We start from the raw sequence: 17,524 nt of genomic DNA on the forward strand, positions 1-17,524 counted from the left end.
AAGGTTTTTGGATGCAAGAACAAATTGAAGTGCATGACTGGCTGCCAGCATGAAGGATATAGTAGGGTCACTGCCTCTGTGACTTCCCAAACAGGACATCTGGATGGGACAAGATACTGCAGTCTGCCAAGAAGGGATACCAGGTCCAGCTGTGGGGGTGGGAAGGTCCAGGGTGAAGGCTCTGGGGCCAAGACTCCTCAAGCAGTGCCTGATCTGGGTCTGGTAGAGTCCAGAAGAGCCACCTGCTGTCTCTGGTGTCCCATGCCCCCAGCGCAGAGACACTTCCCCAGACTGGGAGCAGTCACAGGCCTGGGACCTTCATGGTGGAAAGGGTGGCTGCTGGCTAGGCAGACTCACTGCCTGGGGGTCAGAGAGTTGCAGCATAGTTGGAAGCAGGAGGAGAGCCAACTCCCCTTCCCATACTCCAACACCTCTCTCCAAGGAGGGTGGCAGGCTGCTCCCATACTGGCTGGCTGGCTGTTGAAGAATTTGGTGAGGCTTTGGGGAGGTCAGAGTGTGAAAGAGGAGGGAATTACTTGGCACTGACTCTCACTCTTCTCTGAGGACTCACCTTGCTGTGCTTCTTGCCTTTCCACATACACGGCATCTTCCCTGGAAGCTCCAGGGAGGGAACACCTAGACTGCTTCATCTGCCCCAAGCCCAAGGCCAGAAGCCTCAGCACCATCTTTGGAAGCTGGTGAATAGACCAGCTGATGGGCTTTGAGGAGCTGGATTGAGAAGGACTATAGCTTATCTAAAAAGACCATCTGTGGAGCCTCCTAAATTTTAAACATCAACGCAAAACCCAGCAGCCATTAAAAGATGAATCCACCACAGCAAAGTAGGTTCTGGCCAAGAAAGCTAAGATGAATCATCATTGGAACACTATCACAAAATGTCCCCACTTTAATAATTAGGGGGGAAAATATGGTGACTTCTTCCACAGATACCCAAAAGGCATTCGAAAAAATTACACATCCATTCCTGACAATGAAACTCTTCTTTGCTTTTGTTTTCTTTTGAGACGGGGTCTGGCTCTGTCGCCAGGCTGGAGTGCAGTGGCATGATCACAGCTCACTGCAACCTCCACCTCCTGAGTCCAAGAGATCCTTCCCCCTCAGCCTCCTGAGGAGCTGGGACTACAGGTGCATGCCAACTTGCTTGGCTAAGTTTTAATTTTTTTTTTTTTTTGTAGGGACAAGGTCTCCCTATGTTGCCCAGGCTGGTCTTGAGCTCCTGGGCTCAAGCAATCCTCCCACTTGGCCCACTCAGACTGCTGGGATTACAGTTGTGAGCCACTGCGCCTGGCCTGAAAACTCTTAATAAAGTAGGAATAATGAATAATTCATCATATCTTCAGTCAAAAGCCAGCATGGTGTTTAATGGTGAGACACTAGAAATTGTCCCGAATCTGTAAGAAACATGTCATGTCGTTGGGGCCAAGATGGGTTCCTCAAGCAGTGCCTGATCTGGGTCTCGTAGAGTCCAGAAGAGCAACCTGCTGTGCCTGGTGGCCCATTCCCCCAGCGCAGAGACACTTCCCCAGACTGGGAACAGTCACAGGCCTGGGGCCTTCAGGATGGAAAGTGCTGGGATTACAGGCGTGAGCCCCTGCACCTGGCCTGAAAAACTCCTAATAAAGCAAGAATAATGAAAAGTTCATCACAAATCTGTAAGAAACATGTCATGTCTATCATTTCATTAATATTTACCATTGCTCACTACCAGCAAATGTAGTGAGGTAAGAGTAAGAAAGAGGAAATGAAAAGACAGAATCCCATTTGTTACAGATGAAATGATGGTATGCAGGGGAAGCCCAAGAGGATAAACTGAGCAACTGTTAAAAGCAAGATGAAGTCAGAAGGTGGATGGTGGCAAAGTTAATATGCAGAAGAAATAGCCTTCATATGGGCAAAGAGCTACCAGCCAGAACACGTAATGAAATAAAAGATCCCATTTCCAATAGCCACAAGAAGATAAAATACCAAGGAATAACCCAACCTGAAAGTGAAGACCCAGCTGAAGAAAACATCAAAATGCTTCTGAGGAACGTGAACAGATGGAGAGGCATAACCTGTTCTCAGCTAGAGTGACTGTATTTCAGGATGTCAATGCTCTCTATATTAATCCACAAAAACTTGATTTGATTTCAAGAAAATCCCAAAAGGATCTGGGAAGGGGAAGGAACAAGCACAAAAGTACGCAAGAATATCAAGAAAATTCTAAAAAAGAGCAGTGAGAAGGACCAAGTCCTACTAGTTATTAACATAAAATATAAAGCTCAGTAATTCAAACAGTGTGACTCTGGCATATAAATAGACCCTTTCCTGGAACAGAAAAGAGTCCAGAAATAGACCTATATACTTATGGAAATTGGCTCTATGGTAAAGGTAGCCTTTCACGTTGAGGGAAAGATTGATTATTCAACAAATGTCACTGAGACATTTGGGTTGCCATCTGAAAAAAAAATAGTTGTTTTATACCTTATCCCTTACTCCAAAATAACTTCCAGATGGATCAAAGATATATCAAAAACATGAGAGAATTTTAAAAATAACGCTGAAATGAGAATAGCCTTTTAAAATATAACACATGAACCTAAAAATCAGAGAAAATCCTGGTCATTTTAACAATGTACATTTTTAAAACTTTTTGCACTGCAAAAAGACTACAAACAAAGCTTAATGACAATTGAATCTAAGGGAAATATTATATACTACAATGGAAAACAAAGGGCTAAGTTCCTTAATCTATAAAAAGCTCTTAAAATCATTAAGAAAAAGACCAACAACCCAACAGAAAATAGGGCAAAGAACATGGATGGAGCTGGAGGCCATAATCCTAAGCAAACTAACTCAGGAACAGAAAACCAAATACCACATGTTCTCACTTACAAGTGGGAGCTAAACATTGAATACACATGGACACAAAGAAAGGAATCACAGGGGCCACACAAAGAAGGGAACAACAGTCACAGGGGCCTACTTGAAGGTGGAGGGAGAGAATCGAAAAACTACCTATCGAGTACTATGCTTATAACCTGGGTGACAAAGTCATCTGTACACTAGACACCCATGACACAAAATTTACCTGTATAACAAACCTGCACATGTACCCCTGAACATACAAGTTTAAAAAATAAATAAATAAAACCTACCTAGGCAAGGCGCAGTGGCTCATGCCTGTAATTCCAGCACTTTGGGAGGCCGAAGCAGGCAGATCACCTGTGGTCAGGAGTTCAAGACCAGCCTGGCCAAAATGGCAAAACCCTGTCTCTACTAAAAATACAAAAATGAGCCATGTGTGGTGGTGGGCACCTGTAATCACAGCTACTCAGAAGGCTGAGGCAGGAGAATCACTTGAACCCGGGAGGTGTAGGTTGCAATGAGCCAAGATTGCACCATTGTACTCCAGCCTGGGTGACAGAGTCAGACTCCATCTCAAAAAAAAAAAAAAAAAAAAAACTGGTGGCAGATTGTGCTGGTAGCAAGAAAAATAGATGTTTAAAAAAAGAGAAGAAAATGGGGCAAAGACTATGGATAGTATTTTTGTCTTTTGTTTTAAAACGCTTTTAAACAGAGGCAGGACTAAGATGAGACCAAAAAAAAAAATCAAAAGAGGTACTCACTTTCTTTTTTTTTATACTAAAAGATGTTTATTAAGCATTGTAAGTTGCATTCAATAGCCTTCAGATACAGCACACCACAATCCATCGACAGTCAATCAAACCCAACAGCAGTTCATTCTTGCACAATCCATTGTCAGGGCCGAACTCCCTTCAACTTACAGTGAGATCCTACTTGGTCCTTGTGGGCAGGGGTTGGGAAATTACACCTCATTTCTGATCACTAATGTGATGAAGAGCATCAGAAGTATATAAAAATGATAAGAAGTGATTCTGATTTCAAAGTACATTGTTTGGAAACATTAACAAAAACATCAAAATGATAGAAGTATACCTGCTTCTACTAAATTCTTGATGGGAAAATTCTCAAGAACAAGCAATTTGTTTCCTGCTACAGAATGGGGGATTTTTTTTTTTTAAAGATCAAAGAGTTTTTTTCACAGAATTTCATATTTGCTAATATGAAAGCATAAAACAGCAGCAAAGAACAATAATGCATACAGCAGTGAATACACCAGTGTAATGTTGATATTCGAAATGGCTAGATAATTTTTGGGGGGCTTTAGAATAAATGCAACAGAGGTCAGTAATCATAAAATTTCAAGGTTAGCGCAATATCAGTCAATGACTAAACAGAATTAACATCTTTTCTAGGGCTATTACTGATTATTAGTATTTTTGTTTTGCAAATGGGCACATACTGATAAGAATGGAAGAAAGAATGATAACATGCACAATATTAACCACACACTTCAAAAATTACGAACCATGCAGAAGTTTAGCTCAAGTAGTAGTATTAAAGGTCTACATCTGATTCAAAACCACATAGTTCATTGATCACAGATGCATGGTGGGAGTCACGAAAAGTTTCAGAACACGTTGTGTTGATTTTGAAAGGTCATTTGCATCTTCTATGATTTCAACTTTATCTCCATTTAACTCGCTCGTAAAGTATGTATGATGTATATTTAAAATCAGCAGAATGGCAATATTACTCTATAATTTTTTAGTTTTGATAGTTGCACTTTTTTTTAACACAAAAGAACCACATCAACAGTAATGAAATTTAAGAAAGAAAAACTGTGGTTGTGCCTTACTTCTTTCATAATCATAAAAATCAAAGTCTTAAAGACAGCTTCATTGTGAAACAGTAATGCAAAATCAAATATAATGGCATACATGTGGTGCCAAATGCTAAAAATTATATTTTAAGCTATATATACTTAAAGACTGCCAAAATTTGTTTTCTTTATACTTCAAGAGACACAACTATAGGCTCTTGTCATAACCAGTTTAAACTTAATGTGTACTTCATTTTAAGAGTGGGAGTCAAATGCTCTTCATTTTCTTTCTCTTTTTTGTTTTATTGTAGCATTTTGACTATAACTGGTTAAAATTAAAAATGTATCATTTAAATCTCTGATATCAAAGAGGGATCTGAATTTCCAAAGTCCCCATTTTTCTCTTACAGAAAGGACAAAATGTACATAACTGCAGGTTCTTTCTCTGCAGATATTCCTAAATACCTTACCCTTCCAGCATCCTTCACTCTCTACAAAAAGTAAGTTTACTCTTCTTTATTTAAGACAGCTGCCTCCAGAGCAGCTTCTGTGTGGCAAGGTCTCTGTACTTAGTGCATTTGAATGAGGATTTGTATTGCACATTTTAGAGTCATTATTCAAGGCACTTTCAGAGTGGCTGGGGGCCCTGGCATCACCTGGGGTCCCGTTCATCTGGGGAGCCGGCTTCTCCTTGGCCATCACTCCATTTTCAGCCAGGGTCTTGTCTGAAGACATAGCAGAGGACTTCGATTCCCCAGATTTTGACTTAGGTTCTTTGGCCACTTCTTCTGCTGAAGCAGCATAAGGAGGTCTGCCCTGAATCGCTGCCTGGTTTGAGGTACTGACTTTCAGTGTTGTGCAATCGCAGGGTCAGCACCCAAGAGTGAGCATGCTCTTAATTTTTTGTACCTTGGAAACCTCCCTTGCCTCATGTGTTAGTCTTCTATTGCCGAGTAATAAATTACCATGAGCTCAGTGGCTTAAAAGAACATATCTATGATTTCATAGTTTCTGTGGGTCAGGAGCCTATTACATTTTCGCTAGGTTCTCAGCTCAGGGTTTCCCCAGGCTACAATCAAGGTATGGACCAGGGCTGGATCTCACTCTAGCTCAGGGTCCTCTCTTAAGCTATTCAGGTTGCCAGCTGACACCATCGCTTGCAGTCGGAGGACTGAGGTCCTCAGGGTTGCCAGGGTTCTCCTAGATGTCTCCTCTCCCCATAGGCAGTTCATAACGTGGCTGTTTACTTTTTTCCTTTTTTCCCAGCTCAGTTGAATCCAACTGACCCACAGATCCTGGAGCAAGAATAAAGAGCTGGCGTTTTAAGCCATTGAGTTTTGGAGGTTTGTTACACAGTGTTATTTCAGCAATCACTAACTAATACAGAGTGTTATATGGGATTTGTGAAGCATAGGTATGCTTTATGGGGTGTATAAGAGATGTGTATGTGTGCAGTGCTTGTGTTTTGTGCCTATGTAAATGGGATGTGGTGAGGTACACAGAAAAACAAAGGTTTATACAGGATAAAACCAAACAAAGGAGCAAGCAGACCTACTCAAGAGTGGGCTGTATGCAGTTTGTACCCAGCCCCTGGTCAGAAGGTTCCTGTGCAGGAAAACCCACATTCTACAGCCCTGCCTCTCTCTGCCTTGCCAATGGTTTCTAAGAAGGTGGCATTAGCCAGATGGGGGGTGCTTGACTTGACTGGCATTCAGCAAACCAGGGAAGAGGTGGCACGAACCCAGCCGAGTCATGTCTGCCCATATAACCAAGTTGTGTGTGCTTTGGCTACAGAGACTTGTCCCCACAGCAGGGCTTGGCAGCTGAGGAAGAGTCCCACGCTGCAACCCTGAGAGGTGAACAGAGGGGCTCTGTGTGGAGCAGAGAGCAGCTGCAAGTACATCAGCTGGACTGGGGCTTTGCAAGGAGCTGTGCCTCAGAAATCAAGGCCCCAGGACACCCCTACAAGCATCCCCTTTTCCTGCCCTCGTTCATGGACAGCTGAATGACTGTGATTCAGAGTGAGCTCTAGAGTCAGACCATCCAGGCTGCTTCTCAGCCCACCAGCTGCCACCTTGGGCAAGTAACCTCATTTCTCTGGGCCTCAATTTCTCAACTTTAAAATAGGATTAAATGTAGTAACTCACTCATAGGTTGCCATGAAGAGTGGATGAGTTAATTCCTGTAAAGTGGGATGGTACCTGCTTCTTACTGAGTATGTGCCACCCGCCAGGCACTGTACTAAGTATATTACATGAATGACCTTGCATCCAGAAACTATGCGTGATCAATGTTATTATCTGACGAAGGCTGGGATCCCCAGAGGACAGACCAGAATTCAACTGAGAGCAGTTTACTTGTGTGCTAACTCCAAGAAACACAAGTAGAGTCGGGGAAGAGAGACAGCAATTACCACTGTGAATAACTGGGCTCCAATCCTGCTAATTTAACTGAGAGGTGTGTAGAATACGCATACAGGGCATCTATACACCTACTGTCCTCAGTCAAGGTTGGAGGCTGCTCCTGAGGGCAGCATGACCAACCTTCCTTGTTTGCCCACAACTGTCCCAGCTTCAGCACTGAAAGTCCTATGATCTGGGAAACCCCTCCTTCCCAACCTGCATGGTTGGCCACACTACCTGGAGGGTACTCATTTCCCCAGCACTTCCAGTGCAGCAAGCAGAGCAAGCCTGCAGATGCAGGTGCCAGCAGCCAGGAGCTACCATGTACTAAATGGTCAGGCTCAAGGGGATGAGGTTGGGGTACACAACCCCATTTTGGGGTGAGAAAAGTAGAGCTAAAAGAGGCTAGGTAATCTGCCCAGGGGTACACAGTGGGAAGTGGCCTGGGGGTGGGGGTTCAAACCCAGGTTGGTCTGATGCCAAGGCCCATGCTCTTGACCATCAGGGTCCATAGCTCCTCCTTCCACAAAGCAGCCACGGGGACATAGATTGGAGGAGCTGGGAGGACGACAGGAGATCAGCTAGTCCCATGACTGGAAACAGACTTATCTGCAGGCAGACTGGGGTAACATTCAAGAGGCCAGGAGGACAGTAGGTGAGCGTTGGGCAATAAAGAGGTAGAGCCTGTGGCCAAAAGGAGAGTATGGCAGCCTCCAAAGGGGGCAGCAGATGCTCAGCTCAGGCTGCTTCCTGCTGTATGGGAATGAACGACCAGTATTACTAAACCATCCAATTTTTCAAGGGAAGCTGGATTTTTATGGTAAATCTCTGAAGTATTACATATTATCTAAGAATTTTCTAAAATAGAAACCCAACCCCATGTGGACAAAACACCACATATTGATCCACTCACCTCTGCAGGTAACCCTAAGGGCTGACATTGAGGACCCTTTTCTTCAACAGGAGTCTCTATAGAAATAGGGGCTGGTTCCACGTGCATTTGGTGCACACATCCACCCTCACTGAGCTTTATCTGGTTTTTGTCTTTGTTTCTGTCTGGTCATGTTTCCACACATGTGTATCTATGGCTGAGATCCAGCTCATGGGCACCAGAACAGCCACACTGGTTGTTAACAGACCAGTTAGTAAATAGCTGGTGCCTGTAGTCCCCCAGTCAGCCCGTGTACCCTGACAACCCAACCCCTTCCCTGGGATTCCCACACTACCCCTTGATCCAGCAACTCCAGGGTTAACTCCTGACGGTCAGGGACCTCAGCCAGCACTGTTCCTTCTCATTCTTCAGTGCCCAAGCATCCTCCCTTTCTCCCTCCCTCTCCCATTCTCTCCATCGCTATCTCCACCTCTCCCTCTCTCACTTTTTTAAAAATTATACAACCATCTTGAATCCTTGTTGAGTCAAAGATGTAAAGTTATAAACAGTGGTGTGCTGATAAATGTTCAACAATCAGCTCTCCAGGAGTAGAGGGGAGTCCTGATTTGTAGCATTTGCTGCTTTCCATGGTGTAAGCAGATATTCACACCCTGACGGGTTTCAAGCTACCAACATGACCAAATGTGGAGTTGTCAAGAGATGTGCAGTGGCACACCATTAGCTAGCGTTTATTATATAGACACGAAGCTGCAAAAGCACAGATGATAGTAAAATAATTAGGAAATAATGCATTCTGAGTAGTTATTACCTTTGTTTCTAATATAATTTATTGTTTCTACAACTTAATTTTTTAATAATGCCTGTGTTTCACAACTAGGTCACAAAATTCCTGAAAATTTTAGCCATCAGTTCTTGTGAGCTGATGAGCTGGCTCCAGTAACCACTGGATAAACAAACAGAGGCAGGAAAATTATAAAAACAGGTGCTCAGTGGTCAAAAAACCAGGACTTGGGGGAGAGCCACCATCTAACCTCAGGTGGGCAATTCAGGCCTCTCCACCCAGAACCCCCTACCTCCACAGCTCTCTACCCCCACTGCCCAACCCCACCTACCTGCAACAGGAAGTCGAAGAGTGCCAGGCGTGCCCACTCGGTATGGTGGATACCCAGGCATGGGGCCTGGCCTGGCCAGTTGCAGCCGTGTGCCAGCAGGGCCTGATACTGCAGCCAGCCCAAGGCCAGAGAGTTCTGATCCTCATCTGGGTCGCTCAGGTGCTGCACATCGGGCGCCCACCAGATGACAGGCCTTGCTCCGCCGTCTGTGTAGCGGTAGGGCAGGAGGGGGCTATGGAAGCGGCGGGCCACAGCAGGTAGGCTCCGGCGCAGCCCCAGCACACGATCTAGGTGGAAGGACAGGACCTCAGGCAGGTCCCCAGGCCTCTTGATCAGGCCACAGAGCCCTTGGGAGCAGAGTTGGCTGAGCCTGGGAGAGGACAGATCCTGAAGGGCAGCCTCAGCAGGGAAGCCAACCTGTAGCACCTGCCCATGGGCGGGGACCCTGGCTTTGTCCACCACCTCCCCCTGCGCCAACAGCCGGAGCATCTGCACATCGTGGTCTGTCAGCCATGGGGGAGCCTGCCCACCAGTCCTTGAGCTGCTCAACAGCGTCTCAGCGTCACACCATACTGACCCTTGCAGCTTCTCAACAGAGCCAGGCCACTGATGAGCCCCTGAGGCCAAGGTGGGATCCTCTGCTTGTTGCCCACCAGTCAAGGCTCTGTTCTCATCTCCCAGCAGATCCCTGCCTTCTGCTGTATGGGGCCAGAGTGTCAGCCCAGAAGTAGCTCTCCAAGCCGGTAAAGCTGCCACGTCGCTCCCTGGGAGTGGGCTGACCAGGGTGACCATCTCACTCTGCGTCTCCTGGATGGGACCGCCCTGCTGGGGGTGGCCCAGGTCTTTGGCTCCTGGATCTCCGACCTCATCCTCCCTCAGGAGCACAACATGCTGAGTACTGAGTCTTGGATGTCCTGACAAAGTAATGTCCCTCCTCACCCTCCCTGGATGCCTGAGGTCCCCTCCTGGGGACTCCCTGCTTCTGTCCACTCTTGCTCTATGGCCTTGCTCCTCAGCACAGACCAAGATGGAGTTCCTGGGCAAAGCGCGGCTTCTCCAGAAGCCCATGTTTCTTGCCCGCTGCCTCCGGCTGGAGCTCAAAGCCTGCCGGATACGGGTTGCAGGGGCGCCAGTTACCCTGTGAGGCTCCATGGGACCAGGGTCTGGGCCGACGGATGGATGCTGTGGGGGAACGCGGGTGACAGCCATCGCAGATAGGGTCATCAAGAGGCAGAATGCTATCACTGGCCGCCTCTTGCCACGCAGCCTTCTCCAGAGCCAAGACGCCTGGGAGACAGGGTAGAAAAAAAAGCTTGAGATCTGGGAAATACATCAGCTCAACCCACAAAACAATGGGGATGCTAAGCAAAGGAGGCACTCAGTTCATGAAAGAGAAGAGCACAGCCCAAGTGGAGGGACAGCTGGCTGCCTTCAAGAAAGGAAATGTCAACTCCAGCCAACTGCACTTCTGTTTCCAAGCTTGGCTTGCTTTTCCTTCTAGGGCAGCCTCTGCTGAGGCCTGCAGACCCATGCTCTTCTGCCTTATTCTCCCTTTGAATAAACTGCCATTACAACGCCATCACCATGCACCATAAGGGGCTTTTCTCACGTCTGTCCCCATCACCAAGAGCTGACCTTCTCTTTTTGTCTCCATGTGATCCCATGGGCCCGTTCTGGCAGGTCTCTTGATGTCCCCACACACATGCCCTTACCCTTTTCCAGGGCACATGGCCACCCAGTTAGAGATGACTTTGCCAGCCTCCTTAGCAACAGGGTGTGACCACGTGACCAAGTCCCTGACTATGTCATGAGAGCCAACCACTTTTGCCAGCCCCACATGCTTAAAAGGAAGTTGGCCACCCTGGCCTTTCTCTCTCGCCGTTCCTGCCGGTTGCACACAGATGTGGCAGCAACAGCTCTGCACATGTTAGCAAGGACACACCCTAGGGGCAGTGATTTCTCAACACGTAGTCCTTGGACTACATTCAGGTCTTAGTTATTCAGTTAAATATATTCTATGCACACTCCTGTCCCCTTGGCCCCAGTTTCCCATTATTTCTTGGTTGACTGAAGTTCACACGGGACCAGCAATATCAGTATCACCTGGGGACTTGTCAGAAATGCAAATTCTCAGGGCCCCACCCCAGAACTACGGAATCGGAAACAGGGGCTGGGCAGCCTGTGTTTTTAGAAGTACTCTGGGTAATTCTAATGTGGGCTTAAGCTTGAGAGCCACTGCTCTAGGGCATCATGAGCCACAAGAGGGAAGGAACGCAGTGTCTGAAGCAGTGCAAGCCTGCAGTTGGGAGCCTCTGTACCTGTGAGCCTTTATGTGACAGACCTACAGGCAGAGCCCTGGTACATAATGGGAATCAACAGATACGTGACTGACAAAATGAATGGAAAATCTAGTCCAAATCACAAAAAAACTCCCCAAATTAAGTTTACTTACTAAATCCACCAGATATTCCTTAGAGATTTTTGATACTATATGCAGTGTGAGGCAATTTGCTGGAATGCACAGAAAAGGCACACAGGTAAACAGAATTTTAAAGGTGTCAAAGAAACAACACCCACAAAACAAACCAGATCCCACTTTTTTTCCACGCATGTGCTTGCTCTTCTGAGAAGCTCCCCTGTGGGTGTCAAAAGGGGATTATCCGGGATCTGCAGTGGACATGTAGGTGAAGTCCATCCTCAGTAGACCCCTGCTTTCTTTCAAAAGTACCACCTCTATCCCCCACAATCCACCTGAGCCATATCTATCCAGGGACCCCGACCCATGACCTAAGCTGATGAGGCCATCCTGGATCCTGACCCATGCTGGGCCAACAGATTCTCACCCCCAACCCTAGCCCTGGGAGCATGGGCTTGTGATAAATCAGCAAGGCTGACTTGTCCTCCTCATGAAATACAGAGCAGGGGCCCATTGCCACCCAGCCAAAGATGACAGCAGTGGGCCATACCCTGTTGAGAGCCAGTCTGCAGGGAGAGAGAAGGAAACAGTTGCATAGACAAACCAGAGATGAAAACAGGAGGAAAGGCCTTGCCCAGCATCCTGCGCTGCAGTTCCAATTCTGAGCCTGGCCCAGGAACAGCAGTAGCCACCGCCTGGGGCTCTTCGGGACTGAGCAGCATCCACGAAACCCATTCTCCCTCTACACTTGAGCTGTGGATCGTGGGTACTCCTGCTACATGCAGCCAAAAAGGCCTAATTCAGGTCATCTCTGAGTTCCCTTTCCTCTACAATTAAAAGAGCATTTCCTGGCCGGGCTCGGTGGCTCATGCCTGTAATCCCAGCACTTTGGGAGGCCAAGGTGAGTGGATCACTTGAGGCCAGGAGTTTGAGACAAGCCTGGCCAACATGGCGAAACTTTGTCTCTACTAAAAATACAAAAAGTAGCTGGGCGTGGTGGCGCGTGCCTGTAATCCTAGCTACTTGGGAGAATCACTTGAACCTGGCAGGAGAACCGCTTGAACCTGGGAGGTGGAGATGGCAGTGAGCCGAAATTGCACCATTGCACTCCAGCCTGGGTGACAGCCGCAAAACTCCATCTCAAAAAAAAAAAAAAAAAATCACAAAAGATCCTTTCCTCCTTCAGTACCCATTTGATCTTCCCCTTCCTTCCAATGGCATGGCCTGGAGGAATGCCGCCCCTCATGAATTTCCTAATTTGTCTGTGTTTTCAGTCCCTTCTAAGTCAGTGGCAGTTTCTGCAGGAACCGAACACATTTCTCAGCACTGTGAACATCAGAAAATAATCAAAAGGAAGTGGAAGTGGGAAATCTCAGTTACAGCCCAGCCATAAAAAGTGCCCATGGCTGCCTCCTACCTCCAGTTCCTCCACACTGGTTCTCTCCCTGTCCTAACCCCTTCTGCCTCCTGGATATGAGGCCAGCATCTCCCTCTTAGCGCCTCCATGAGTGGTGCACTGATGTCTCTTGGCCCCACTTTTGCCAAACACCTCAGCTGCAGGAAGCCAGTGTGTGGACCCCACTCTCTGGAGCAGCTTCCTCATCTACAAGGGGTTGGGTTGGATGAAATAGCCTTTGAGGCCTCACTTTCCCAAATACCCAGTGATTCTAGCTCTTGGTGGACAGTGGAGGTGCACTGACTCAGCTGTGGGCTCCCCTGAACCTCCTCCTCCTGTCCATGACAAGCACCTGTAGCAGAACAAAGCTGCACAAGAGGACCCACACACCACCATTGCCCAGTAAGTCACTGTAGGCCCTTGAGGGTGGCTTTCAGAGAAGAGGGTTGAAATGAGGGTTTTCTGCCTCTGCCCAGTCACCACCAGGAGACGCAATCACCCTCCTTGGCCTGAACAGTGAGACCATGATAACCAAAGCCTCCCTTGCAGCTCTGAGCTGATCCCCCAAGACTCAGTGGGACATGCCAATACAAGGTGACTCAGGGCCAATGGATACTTTCCATCCACCTGAAGCTGCTGCCGGAGGGACCACTTAAGCTCTCCTTCCCTCCCCCATACCTGGAGGGGAGGAGACAGTAGAGAAAATTCCCTCTGGCCTCTGGCACCCAAGTGCTAAAATATCTTCCCCCCTCACCTGACACCCCATGCATTCATGCTTCTGTGAAGCCAGCAGGTGAGCCTATATGTCCCAGGGCCACAAAGCCCTGCTTGGACACCCTGCTTAAGAAGGGGTGGGGTGGGGACCAGCAAGCTAAATAAACAGTGGGGAAATCAGGTGAGGTCATGCTTCTGATGTCCCCCTCACTTCAGCCAGGGCCTCCAGGGCCACAGGGCAGGGAGACAAAGCCTAGAGAATATTTTCCTTGTAAGTTGTGTGGTCCTCTAGACAACCTGTGCTAACCAAACCTGGATTGCATCTGGAATCTCTCGCCTGCTTACCAGAGATGGGACAGAACAATGGTTCTTAAACTTGCTCTGGGGATTCCTTCATGTTCTACCATGGGGTGGGGGGTTAGGAGATGACTCTGTGTGCTCTGCACTTGCCACCCCCACCCACACACACATACACTTCCACCAAGAGAGCTCTGTGTTCTTTCATTAGGTGGGTTTAGCTAATTTACATTACTTGATATGCCATACATGTTTAGTCTTAGTTCTATTGTAATATTTTATGGTATATTTTCTGTATTGTAAACTCAAAATAAAACTCTAAGCCCCCTGACCATCTGAATGGACCCCTCCTTTTGCCCAAGGGCCTTCCAAAGTTAACCTGAAAAACTGGTTCAGGCCATGATGGGAAGAGGAAGCCAGACATGCCTCATTATACCCTCCTCCCTTTTGAAATTTAGGCCCAGCTGACAAGCATTGACATCAACACAGACCTTAAGACTGTTAGAACAGCCTCTTTATGTCTGATAAGAAACATTTACAGTCTATTCCCTCAAGCCAGCTACCTAGAGGCTCCAATTGCATGATAAAGCCTTGGTCTCCACAAGCCCTTATCTTAACCCAGACATTCCTTTCTATTGATTCTAAGTCTTTAGACAATAACTTAACTCTTTCAATCAATTACCAATCAGAGAATCTTTGAATCTACCTATGACCCAGGAACCCCTGCTTCCAGTTGTCCTTCCTTTCTGGATCAAAGCAATGTACATCTTAAATGTATTGATTGATGTCTTATGTCTCCTTAAAATGTATAAAACCAAGTTGTAGTCTGATCACCTGTTCTCAGGATCTCCTGAGGGCTGTGTTACAGGCCATTGGTCACTCATATTTGGCTCAGAATCTCTTCAAATGTTTTATAGTTTGATCTTTTCATCAATAATATTTATAATATTTGAAGTCTTATACTATGTTTTCTTTTCACTTACTTTTACTTTGTCTTTTGGTGTATATTTCTTATAATATTTAGGAAATTTTGATTTGGGTCCTAATTATTACCTTTATTATTGTATGCCCTTAGTTGTCTGGTTCTTTAGACTGTAGCTCTTAATCCCCTAAGAAGAACAATATTAAAATTAATTCCTCTTCCTCCTCCTTCCCCTCCCTTTCCTCTACCATTCAATTTCCATAACTAGTATTATCTTTTTAAATGTTTATCTTTGTACAATTAAATATGTTTACATTTCTATATATTTCTCAGCTTTAAATGATATTCTTCAGTTCCCTGCTATTAGTAATGAAATAAACAGCATATTAATTCTTTCTCCCACCTTTTGCCTTCATCCCCCTTCCAATTGTTTATATTTGTGTCATTTCTGCATTGGTACAATAGGAAGCATATACATTTGATTCCATCACTCTAATACCCACATTTGTTCAGGTCTTAGTTATTCAGTTAAATATATTCTATGCACACTCTTGCCCCTTTGGCCCCAGTTTCCCATTATTTCTTGGTTGACTGAAGTTCACACGGGAACAATATTCTCTGATTTCTTGCATGTTCAAACTGTTTTCTACAGCATTCCTATATGAAGTAAAGTTGCCTAGATAGAAAATACTTGGCTCACAGTTTCTTTCTTTGAAAATAGCTTATGGGTTCTGCTCCACTGTTTGTAAGGTTAAGGGAAATCTAAGATTAAACTGATTTTTTACCCTGCCTGGCTGCCCTAAGAATTCTTTCTTTTTCTTTAACATTCAGTAACATTCCTAAGATCTATCAGTGTTGACTGTTTCAGGTCAGCTTTTCTTGGCATGCAATATGCCCTATTAGAAAAGGTAAACACAAGTCTTTTTATTTCATCAGAATTTTCTTGAGCTAAATATTAAATATTTCTTCCATTCCATGACTTTATTTTTACTTTTTTCTGTAGGTGCTTCAATTACATACATGGTGGCTCTCCTTTATCTTCCTTATATGTTTCTTACCTTCTCTTTAATCCTTTCTAACTATTTTCATTTCATTTTGTTCACTGTTCTTGTTTTTATACTCTATTTGACTTATTGTGTTTTACCTAATATTTGTTCGCCCTTTCTGTTATTTTCCACTTTTCCCTACTTCTTTCCAGCTCATATTTCACATCTTTCCATCTTACCATTTTTTCTTGAGTTCTTGCATTTCTGCTTTGTGGTATTTATTCACAGAGGGTATTTTAAGTTTTAAAAATTCATTGTGATAAGATTGCTCAAAATTCGACTGTTTCCAGGTAATATTTTCAGGTGGCCAGCCCTCATCTGTTAAGAAACATTGCTGTTCTTTGTCTCCTTTTTTCTCACAGTGTCTCTGTATAGATGCTGGACTGTTTTTATTGTATGAGTTGGACCAGTCAATTGAAAGAGGTTCCTGTAGAACCCCGGTGGAATTTGAAATCAACCGGTTTTCATAATGCAGATGCTTTCTTCTTCTCATCTACCCCATGACCAGGCTGCATCCTGCAAATATGGCTCGTTGGCATGGCTCTTTATGTATCACAGTGTCCTCTGCTTTTCTAATCCCAATAGTCCAGCTGGATCCTCTGAGCCACTAAACTTGCCCCCATCCCATTTCCACACCCTCTTTTGCAGACAAGGAGGGGATAGTGATTCTGCTCCTCAGGTGTGTCACTTACCTTCAGGTATATTTCATTGGTGCTTTCTGAGATCTGCCAACTTGGGCTCTCTCTTCCACTCTTTCTCACTTCCTCCAACACTGCACCTGCATGAAACTGGCTGCTTCTTACACTGTTCCCAAGTATTTTGGTGGCTGCCTCCTAATTTATCTGAAAAAGGAATTTGCATTTTGTCTTCCATCTTCTTTGTTGCTTTCTGCTAGTTTCCAGCGTAAGGTGAGGATGCAGAGTTTATGCTGCCGTGTTTACACCAGCAGTTCTCAATGGCACTTTTTTAAGAAGAAAGGAGTGTGCCCTTACCGAATGCAGTGACTAATCGGCCCTCAGAGCAATGACCTTTTTCCAACTTCCGTGCTCAGGAGCCACAGCACCCAAACAGCCCTGAGAATTCCAAGAATTTTGTTCCTGCTGCACATTTCCACAAGATCTATTCACCAGCTTTGTGTGAATTGAGTGCACTTTGTGTGAATTGAGGCTGATCACTTCACCGCATTCTTCTGGAAAGACCCCCCTTGACGCCCTTTGGAGTGACACGGACCAGGAAGTGAGGTGATCCACCCATCCCAGTTAGACTTCTAAGAGTCAAGGAGAGAGGGAGGGACCACAGGGTCACCTAGCAGTTCTCCACTTCATAATTTATTCACCATCTCATCCCCTCTCTTATGGACTCCCATCCTCCTGTTTCCAATCTGGCTAAAAGGTAGCACTGTCCACCCAGATACCCAAGCCAGAAATCTGGGCCTGACCTTCATTCCACCTTTCCTCTGCCCCATACATCTAAGTCTTGCAAATTTTTCCTCCTAAACAGCTCTTGAACCAGTCCATTTCTCATTAGACCCTCTGTGACTGAGCCCAGGCACCCTCTTCTTTACCAGGACACGTGCAACAGCCCCCTTTGCTCCTACTCCTGCTCCTCTGCAGGCCACTTGCCACAAACTGGATCATACC

General features: G+C 45.8%; 1 protein-coding gene across 2 annotated transcripts in view; it reads right to left on the reverse strand.

Annotated features, from left to right (window-relative positions):
* Positions 1–17,524, reverse strand: part of GASK1A (golgi associated kinase 1A) — a 76,186-nt gene that overhangs the window by 15,991 nt on the left and 42,671 nt on the right. For both annotated transcript variants that reach the window (XM_054552200.2, XM_024244858.3), the window contains exon 2: positions 9,094–10,380. In XM_054552200.2, the coding sequence (XP_054408175.2) occupies positions 9,094–10,317 (1,224 nt within the window). In that variant the 5' untranslated portion in view covers positions 10,318–10,380. The remainder of the gene's footprint in view (positions 1–9,093; positions 10,381–17,524) is intronic.

This window comes from Pongo abelii, chromosome 2 (assembly GCF_028885655.2).
Source record: "Pongo abelii isolate AG06213 chromosome 2, NHGRI_mPonAbe1-v2.0_pri, whole genome shotgun sequence".
Classification (NCBI taxonomy): domain Eukaryota; kingdom Metazoa; phylum Chordata; class Mammalia; order Primates; family Hominidae; genus Pongo; species Pongo abelii.